Source organism: Macrobrachium nipponense, chromosome 28, assembly GCF_015104395.2.
Source record: "Macrobrachium nipponense isolate FS-2020 chromosome 28, ASM1510439v2, whole genome shotgun sequence".
In the NCBI taxonomy this organism is placed as follows: Eukaryota; Metazoa; Arthropoda; class Malacostraca; order Decapoda; family Palaemonidae; genus Macrobrachium; species Macrobrachium nipponense.
Window position 1 is genome coordinate 30,875,801 of NC_087217.1, and position 10,000 is coordinate 30,885,800.

At 35.4% G+C, this 10,000-nt stretch overlaps 1 protein-coding gene across 3 annotated transcripts in view; it reads right to left on the reverse strand.

The window, feature by feature from the left end:
• Positions 1 to 10,000, reverse strand: part of LOC135201640 (palmitoyltransferase ZDHHC16-like) — a 288,552-nt gene that overhangs the window by 94,848 nt on the left and 183,704 nt on the right. For all 3 annotated transcript variants that reach the window (XM_064230731.1, XM_064230730.1, XM_064230732.1), the window contains exons 8-9: positions 4,190 to 4,311; positions 3,650 to 3,720 (exon numbers count right to left, since the gene is read on the reverse strand). In XM_064230731.1, coding sequence (XP_064086801.1) covers positions 3,650 to 3,720; positions 4,190 to 4,311 — 193 coding nt within the window. The remainder of the gene's footprint in view (positions 1 to 3,649; positions 3,721 to 4,189; positions 4,312 to 10,000) is intronic.

Consider the following 10,000-nt stretch of genomic DNA (forward strand, 5'->3'; position numbering starts at 1 on the left):
GACAAAGAACAAACAACAACAGCAACAACCCCTTGGTATATTTACGAGCAAATTTACAAAAAGATGTCAAGTGAGAGACGCAGAACATTCCCCCTTCAAGTCACAAGCACTACTGAAGTCCTGAGATGCCCACACTCATGATCTTAGTCAGTATGAAAATTGCCATAAGTGAATTTATGGGCTATAAAAATATTGACACCTCTTCCCTGCCTGATTCTTTCCAAATCGATGGTGTGTAATATTGTTTAACTACAGAACCAATCCATCCACCACCCCAAACCTGTTATTACTACTCCTGAGGATCAATCTGTCCATTAAGGGTTAAGCATTCCAGAAAATTATGTTACTTACGTAATGATAGCTAGGAGAATGTTAACTAGGAATAGCATAAATACAAAAGAGTGAAAAAGAAATGAGAGAACCATTAATAGACAAATGATAGACAGAGAGAGAGAGAGAGAGAGAGAGAGAGAGAGAGAGAGAGAGAGAGAGTAACAATTAGGAAGTGTCGTGAGTATGTAGTCAAAACACAGGTGCCAGAATAATCTAAACGCAACCATTAAAAACTGCCTACCTGTCTCACCTGTGACCTGACCTTTCAACTTTTGCCGGGCCCTGAAGACTTCCGGTGATGTCAGTAGTCCCACCCACAAAGGAGGAATTAAGTTAATTAACCCTTAAACGCCGAAGCGGTAAAATAAAAATTGTCTCCCGTGTGCCGGAGGTGTTTCAGAGTGAGCGCGGAAGCAGAAAAAATATTTCTTTCAAAAAATCACAGCACGCTTAGTTTTCAAGATTAAGAGTTCATTTTTGGCTCCTTTTTTTGTCATTGGCTGAAGTTTAGTATGCAACCATCAGAAATGAAAAAAATTATCATTATCATATATAAATAATGCGATATAAGATAGTGCAAAAACAAAATTTTATATATAATTGTATTCAAAATCGCGCTGTGCGCAAAACGGTTAAAGGTAACAAGTTACTTTTTTTCATTGTAATGTACACTAATTTGCAATCCTTTTGGTATATAACACATTGTAAAATGATAAAAGCAACACAGAGAAAATATTACAAACAAAATAATGCATGAATTCGCTAATGGCTTCATGGACGTTCAAAAGAAAATTTTTTTTTAAAAATTCACCATAAATCTAAATATTGGTCCTAAAAGAGGACTTCCAATTTCCTTGTCAAAATGAAGACAAAAGATTGAATCTTACTATACTGTAAGAGTATTAGCTTACAATTGCAGTTTTCGACCATATCTGATGAGTTAAAGTTGACCGAATGTCAAATTTTTTTATATATATATTATTTATATGCAATTATTTCGGAAATTAGAAAAACTACAACCTTCAAATATTTTTTGTTTTATTCTACATGAAATTGCGCACATTTTCATATATAAAACTCTATGAAATGCCTAATATGAAATGGAGCAAATATTCCAAGAATGGGACGTACGCATTTCGGAGATTTGTGGCGGAGAATCCACGCGCGGAGGGAAGCAAAGTTTTTTTTTAAATTCACCATAAATCTAAATATTGTGCTAGAGACTTCGAATTTGTTTCAAGAGGAAGATAAATGACTGAATATTACTAGACTGTAAGAGTTTTAGCTTACAATTGCGTTTTTTCGACCATTTCGGTAGAGTCAAAGTTGACCCGAACATGGTTTTTTTTTTCTATTTATCGTGACTTATATGCAAATATTTCAAAAATGAGAAAAGCTACAACCTTCAATTATTTTAAGTTGTATTCTACATGAAATTGCGCACATTTTCATATATAAAACTTTATGTAACGTCTAATTTAAAATGGTGCAAACATTACGACAATCGCATGTATGATTTTTTTGGAAGAGTTACCGCGCGGACGTAAAGAAAATGTTATTTTTTTCATAAATTCACCATAAATCGAAATATTGTGCTAGAGACTTCCAATTTGTTGAAAAATGAAGGTAAATGATTGAATATTACTAGAATACGTATAAGCGTTTTAGCTTACAATTGCGTTTTTCGACCATTTCGGTAGAGTCAAAGTTGACCGAAGGTTGAACATTTGTCACTTATTATTTTTTATATGAAAATATTTCAAAATTGATAAAAGCTACAACCATGGGTTGTTTTTAGTTGTATTGTGCATGAAATTGCACACATTTCCATATATAAAACTTTATGTAACGGCTAATTTTAAAATGGTGCAAACATTACCACAATCGCATGTACGTATGATTTTTTCGGAAGTTACCGCGCGGACGTAAGGAAAAAGTTTTTTCATAAATTCACCATAAATCGAAATATTGTGCTAGAGACTTCCAATTTGTTGCAAAATTAAGGTAAAGGATTGAATATTACTAAAATATAAGAGTGTTAGCTTACAATTGCGTTTTTCGACCATTTCGGTAGAGTCAAAGTTGACCGAAGTTTGAAATTTTGGCACTCATTGTTATTTATATGAAAATATTTCAAAACTGATAAAAGCTACAATCATGAGTATTTTTTGGTTGTATTCTACATAAAAATGTGCACATTTTCATATATAATACTCCATGTAACGGCTAATTTAAAATGGTACAAAAATTATGTCAAAGTAACGAAATAATTTCTGAGATGTGTCACAGATACTTTTTAGTGCGGCAAGAAAGAAATTCACACTTGCGCGCCTGCGTAACGATTGTAAACAAAACAACACCTTGATCCGTGAACTCCCAGCATTCCCCAAGGTGCGTTATTCAAGAGGTTTCCACTGGTAGGCCTAAAAGTATTTTTCCGCCAATTTTTAAAAAAACTTTTGTATGTTGACGTAAAATACGTCCAGTCGGCACCCGAGAGACAAAAAATGACGACGTAAAATACGTCCAGTCGGCGTTTAAGGGTTAATCACACCCAAGGGATGTTGTTATATAATCTTCACCCAATAATGATGACTACAAGGTAGAACAGAAGCAATTGTCCGCCTACTGGTGGGATGGACAGTTTCCTTTGAAGAACCTTTGAGAAGGCAAGCTTGAAGAGACAGAAGATAGAGAATAGCCGAGAGCCTTAGGAGAGTAAGGTCGAGAGCCTTACCAGTTGCAGGTTAAGAAGATTCAAGAAAGGCTTATACTTCGATTCGTACTCATAATACTTAACTTGTATATACTGTATTCTTTTACTAGTGTTAATGAAGTACAAAAACTACACTGTATCTTCCTAAGCCTCCTGAGACTCTAACAACTAACAACAAACAAAGCAAGAAATGATAAAGCAACTAATAAGGAAATATAAAACTAATCCAAATAAGGAGAAGCAACAAAACGTTACTATAACAAACATTACTAAGATAACAATAATAAACATCTTTACATTGGTAACAGGGACTACAAACAATAATAAAAGTTCCTTACACCTCCTCTCGAAGGTGTGAGTTACAATACAGTATAAAGTATAATATTTGATACAAAACTTTCAGGCAGCATACCTAGCAGCACTAACATAGAATCACTGTGAAAAATCAATATATCTTTAAATAGCATTCAGGAAGAAAACTGAAGACATGAATATTCAAATTCTTTACAGAATTGTGTAATCCATTTTACCATACCCCAATTTTCAAGATAATAGTGATAGCTGAGGTATTAACTGTGGCTACTATTCACTAAAGCTTACCTGCCATTCACCATTCCAAGGAATATTCTCCAATTTTCCTTTGCTCCAAAGTCATATGGATTTTGATATATCTGAAATAAAACAGTGAATAAGCAAAATCTTAGGAGATGACTGATAACCTAGATTGTACCTTACTTCCAACAGGAGAAATGACAAATGCTTAAGAGTATCATCAGAAAATAAAGTACTGCACAAATGTGATGAGCAAGCCCAAAGCTGCATAAGTCTGAATCCAAATTATGATTTGCTACTCAAAAAATAAAAAGATACATTTTTGTTAAGACAGTCCAGCCATCTTCTTTATATAATCTCTGTATCATAATTCAACAAATGCAGTCTGAAATTAGAGAAGTGTGTTCTTTGAGACAAACTGCCAAGTCCATCAAAGAAGGAATGCCTTTAATGTTTAACTTCAGCAAATTCTTCTATGTAACTAACAATACATCACTCCACATGAAAAAAAAAAAGAAATGCAAGGAAATGCAAAGACTACATGCAGTTTATATATAAATTATCTCAAATTTAGAACAGCAAACAAACCTGGTTAATTTTTGCAAGGCGTTCCATTTCCTTTTTGTTGATGTGGGATTCAATGCTTGTCTCTCCACGGGAAATTAAGCGACTATGCCAAGAAGCCAATCCGCCAAGAGAGAAAAACACTCCTGAAATTAACAAAAAAGTTTCCATGCCAAAATGAGGAAATTCTTATGGAAAAAAGGGTTATAATGAGACAATACACATATGCAAACAAAATTTTTTTTCATCCACTCAAAAAATTCTCATACAAAACCATTACGTACTTAAAGCTAAGACTTTACAAATGCTATGAAACTTTCCACAATGTCTCAGTCCCCCTTCCAAAAAAAGGAAATACTAATGCATTACATATTAGCTGGATACCGCAGTCTCAGCCAGCTGACAGTTTCCTTATTTATTATCTCAACCCTGCACTGCAAGAAACAAACAAGACTGGGGATTGGAAACTAGTATTAAGAAGTAAGGGTTTCCCCAAAAATTTCATTTTTTCATGATGATAGGAAAAAACTATTTTTGGTAGTCACTGTTGAGTCCTCAAGGAGTTACCTTTCCATGGTCTATCCAGAGCTTCATGATGACCAGACTGATGTTAAAAATTTCTCTTAATTAGTTGTATGGCCGGGTATTATGTCATAATGGTAAATATTATAACATGTGATAGAGTATAAATGGACTCAGGATAAGATGGTACTTTCCATTATCCTCAGCAAATGCTAACATACCCAGTTTCCTACTACGTCAAAACAGCATATGACCAAAATCCAACCAAGACAAAACTCACATCTTTTTGTCAGGGAAGTGGGAGGGTTTTGAAGACTCAACAGTGACTACCAAAAATAGATTTTTCCAATGTCAAAACCTGTTTTTTACTATCTCAGCCTCAAGGAGCTTTATAAAGAAATTGACATGTGATGAAAAGCTCTTGGATTCTAAATAACAACCCAAAAATATTTTTTGTCCAGGATCAAGCCACTAGTTTCAAGGCCTCACTCTATTCCAAATACCTTTAGGTTTGGTAGCAAAGAACAAGAAACTCAGTGCGAACTTATGTTTTCAGGGTGAAGTTCTGTGGTGACTTTTCTAAGCATGCTGGGTATGGTTGCAGTATTGTCAAACCCTTCCCAGCAATAATTAGCATACTTGCCTGTTGGAAAGCCCCATGGTTTGCTGCTGTGGAGCCTATGGGTCAAGAATATCAATTCCACCTACTGATACACAATGTAGTCAAACTTGTTTGAGCTTATGGTAATTGTTGCAAGAGTGTAGGAAAAAACAGACCTATTGAGATGTCTGACATGATTTCTAGGTTAACCTTAAGTGCATGAACTAGGCATAATGGTAGCCTGAGGAAAGGACACTCTGCATTACTAATGAGACAGGTGAGAGCACAGTTCAAACTTGCTTTTAAGCACTGCAGATTGAATAAAAAGCAACTAAAAGCCGATGCAATGACTAGAAATGTAGAATCTCGTGATTATCCCCGTCTTGGGAAATATATCCAGTCCCTAGATCCTAAAACTAAAAAGCTATAACAGAGTAGGAGAAGCACTCGGTGACAAGGCTATCGCAAGTATGTGGGGCGATCACTTCAGCAATATCCTGAATTGCATAAACAATCAAGACTCCTGGAGGGATGTAGATAGCCTCTTTGCTGATAACATTCAATTTCATTTTGTAGATCATATTATGCCAGGTAACATCAGCAATGCCATAAACAGCCTACCTAATAATAAATCGCTCGACTGCTATGGTCTTCCCACAGAAGCTTTCAAATTCTGCCATCTGATAATTTACATTTTGCTAGCTGCCCTATTCAATGCATGCATAATTCACCAGTTTCTTCCAGAATCCCTACTCTTAGTTCACTTGATATCATTAATCAAAACTAAGCTAAAGGATGCAGCTGACCCTGGCAATTACCGGCCGATTGCAATCACAATGATCGCGTTGAAGATACTTGAGTCGGTTCTTCTGGTGAGACTTCTACCCATTCTACACACCACGGACAACCAGTTCAGATTTAAAGCAAACCACTCAAATGACACTTGCATCTACATCCTGAAAGAATTGCTGAACTATTACCTATCATCAGCCTCTCCTGTTTTCCTATATTTTGTAGATGTGAGAAAAGCATTTGACAGAGCAAATTACCTGAAGCTCTCCCTAAGGCTGCATAAAAGAGGCACACCTCTATATTTAATTGGCACTTTATATTCTGGTTCTCCACACAGCAATTCTGTGCCAAATGGGGTAATGTATCGTAGTACACCTTCAGCTCCCTGAACGGCCTTCGGCAAGGGGGCATTCTCTCACCATAACTAATACGTACAACTACTATCCGACTTACAACCTACTCGACATACGACCACTCATACTTACAACCTTACTTCAGACAGTTGACCATTGAGTTACTTGGCACTGCGCCATCTCATGAGAACTCTCATCACTCAGGCATGAGAACTCTCATCACTCAGGCAGCATCAGTTTGAGTTACCCTGCCCTATCTGCAGCATCATTTGGTATTAACTGTACTGTAGACTGAATTGCAAACCAATTTACGTAAGAATCGACTTCTGACATGCATGCAAGAACCTAACCCCATTGTAACTCAATGCCTGATTGTACGTAATATATACTATTACATAAATGATTAAAATGTATTAGTAGAAGTACATTATGGTAAAAAGATTGAAATAATGATTGTACATTACATTACAATACTAAGTAGGCACTTTTATATAGCAAAGGTTTGATAGTATACCCTACCCAGTATGTTGGCCACTTTCTAAGGTTCGACTTACATCCATTCTGACTTACAACCAGTGGGTCAGAACCAAACTTGGTTGTAAGTAGGATAGTACTTGTACACAGGTGCCCTGAATGTTAAACTGAACTCACTCCCAATCGGATGCACTGTCAGTGAAACAACTATAAACAACCTCTGTTACGCCAATGATATGGTTCTAATTTCCCCATCAGTGCAAGGTCTCCAACAACTCACTGACACTTGCCGCCAATATGCATGTCGCTGCTTCCGAGATCTCTTAACCCTTAAATGCCTAAGGGGTATAATAAAAATCATCTCCCGTATGCCTAGGGGGTCTCAGAGTGAGCGCCGAAGAGGAAAAAATATTTTTTTCAGTGCGCTTAGTTTTCAAGATTAAGAGTTCATTTTTGTCTCCTTATTTTGTCATTGCCTGAAGTTTAGTATGCAACCATCAGAAATGAAAAAAAATATCATTATCATATATAAATAATGCGATATATGATAGCGCGAAAAAAAAAAATTTCATATATAATTGTATTCAAATCGCGCTGTGAGCAAAACGGTTAAAGCTGAAGTTAATTTTGTTGTCGTTGTATTCTACACTAAATTGCAATCATTGTGGTATATAACACATTGTAAAACGATCAAAGCAACACAGAAAATATTATCACAAAATGATGCATGAATTCATAACGTGCAGATGTAAAAAAATGTTTTTTTCAAAAATTCACCATAAATCTAAATATTTTTCTAGAGACTTCCAATTTGTTTCAAAATGAAGATAAATGATTGAATACTACTATACTGTAAGAGTTTTAGCTTACAATTGCAGTTTTTGACCATTTCGGACGAGTTAAAGTTGACCGAATGTCAATTTTTTATATATTTTTTTATATGCAAATATTTCAAAAATGAGAAAAGCTACAACCTTCAATTATTTTTTGTTGTATTCTACATAAAATTGCACACATTTTCATATATAAAACTCTATGAAACGCCTAATATAAAATGGAGCAAATATTCTGAGAATGCGATGTACGCATTTCATAGTTTTGCGGCGGAGAATCCGCGCACGGAGGGAAGGAGTTTTTTTTAAAATTCACCATAAATCTAAATATTGTGCTAGAGACTTCGAATTTGTTTCAAAATGAAGATAAATGACTGAGTATTACTAGACTGTAAGAGTTTTAGCTTACAATTGCGTTTTTTGACCATTTCGGTAGAGTCAAATTTGACCGAACGTGGTTTTTTTTCTATTTATCATGATTTGTATGCAAATATTTCGAAAATGAGAAAAGCTACAACCTTCAATTATTTTAAGTTGTATTCTACATGAAATTGCTCATATTTTCATAAATAAAACTTTATGTAACGGCTAATTTAAAATGGTGCAAACATTACGACAATCGGATGAAAAAATTTATGATTTTTTCGGAAGTTACCGCGCGGACGTAAGGAAAAAGTTTTTTTCATAAATTCACCATAAATCAAAATATTGTGCTAGAGACTTCCAATTTGTTGCAAAATGAAGGTAAATGATAGAAAATTACTAAAATATAAGAGTTTTAGCTTACAATTGCGTTTTTCGTCCATTTCAGTAGAGTCAAAGTTGACTGAAGGTTGAAATTTTGGCACTTATCGTTATTTATATGAAAATATTTCAAAACTGATAAAAGCTACAATTATGAGTATTTTTATGTTGTATTCTACATAAAAATGTGCACATTTTCATATATAATACTCCATGTAATGGCTAATTTAAAATGGTGCAAAAATTATGTCAATGTGACGAAATAATTTCAGAGGTGTGTCACTGATACTTTTTAGTGCGATAAGAAAGAAATTCGCGCTTGCGCACCTGCATAATGATTGTAAACAAAACAACACCTTGATCCGTGAACTCCCAGCATCTCCCAAGGCGCATGATACAAAAATTTAAGTATTTTTCCGCGAATTTAAAAAAAAAAAATTTTTATGTAGACGTAAAATACGTCCAATAGGCGTTTAAGGGTTAAGCATATTGCAGAACCACAAATTTTCCTTGGAAATCATTTGCTGGAATAAGTGCACGAATTTCTGTACGTACTTGAGTCATATTATCATGGACAACTTAAAAGATACAGCTGACATAGAACAGAGGAGTTGTAAACTACATGCAACTGGCAACATAACTGCAAGAAGGTTTGCCTTCTGTCACCGAGACATGAAACTGCTGCTCTTCTGATTGTATCGCTACAGTATCTATGGGTGTTCCCTCTGGACGAACTATACTCGAGAGATCATGAGACGTATCGCTGTCGTGCAAAATGACATTTTGAGACACCTCACAAACACTCCTTGCTACCACTCCACATCACAGATGTTCACAGAAAACTGCCTGGACAACTTAAAAATAAAAATCATTGTAAGGGGAACAATGTCCAGTCTGATAACCCAAATGATATGACAATTCCTAAGAGTAGCTGAACGCCTGTTACGGACACAAAGGTCCGCTACAGGTTCTTTATTATAATAAAAAAAAGGATTCAACACCAACAGTTGAAACTGGGAATACGAAAATAGAAAGAAACTCGAACAGAACTTTATTTACAAGCTTACTAACAATGATAAATGAAGAATGGTTTCTCCTATTTACATAACAAAAGTAAAATCTTACAATATGTGAACTGGGGAAACAGTGATGTAATGCCAGTTTTGCAGCTGTCAAAAATCAGTGCTCGAAGCGACGGCTTCACAAAAGGAGACAGCAAAACTTCATATGGCTTCTTGACTTCGTACTGCAGAAAGCAATGCCTATTCTCGACACTCGAAGGGCAGGTTACTCCTCAAACCCACTTGTAAGGCGTTTCTTCTCTAAAGGGTTGCTCAACGTCGGAACATCTCTCTGTCTCTCTCTCTCCGACTGTGGACGACTGGACTTGTTTCCAATCCCACTCTCTCATGCGTCTTCTTCCTCTATTATCCTCTGTCTCTTCCTTCTTCTCTTATCTCTCTCTGATGATCTGATTTTTTCTACTTCCTCAGGGCATATATAAATATATATATAT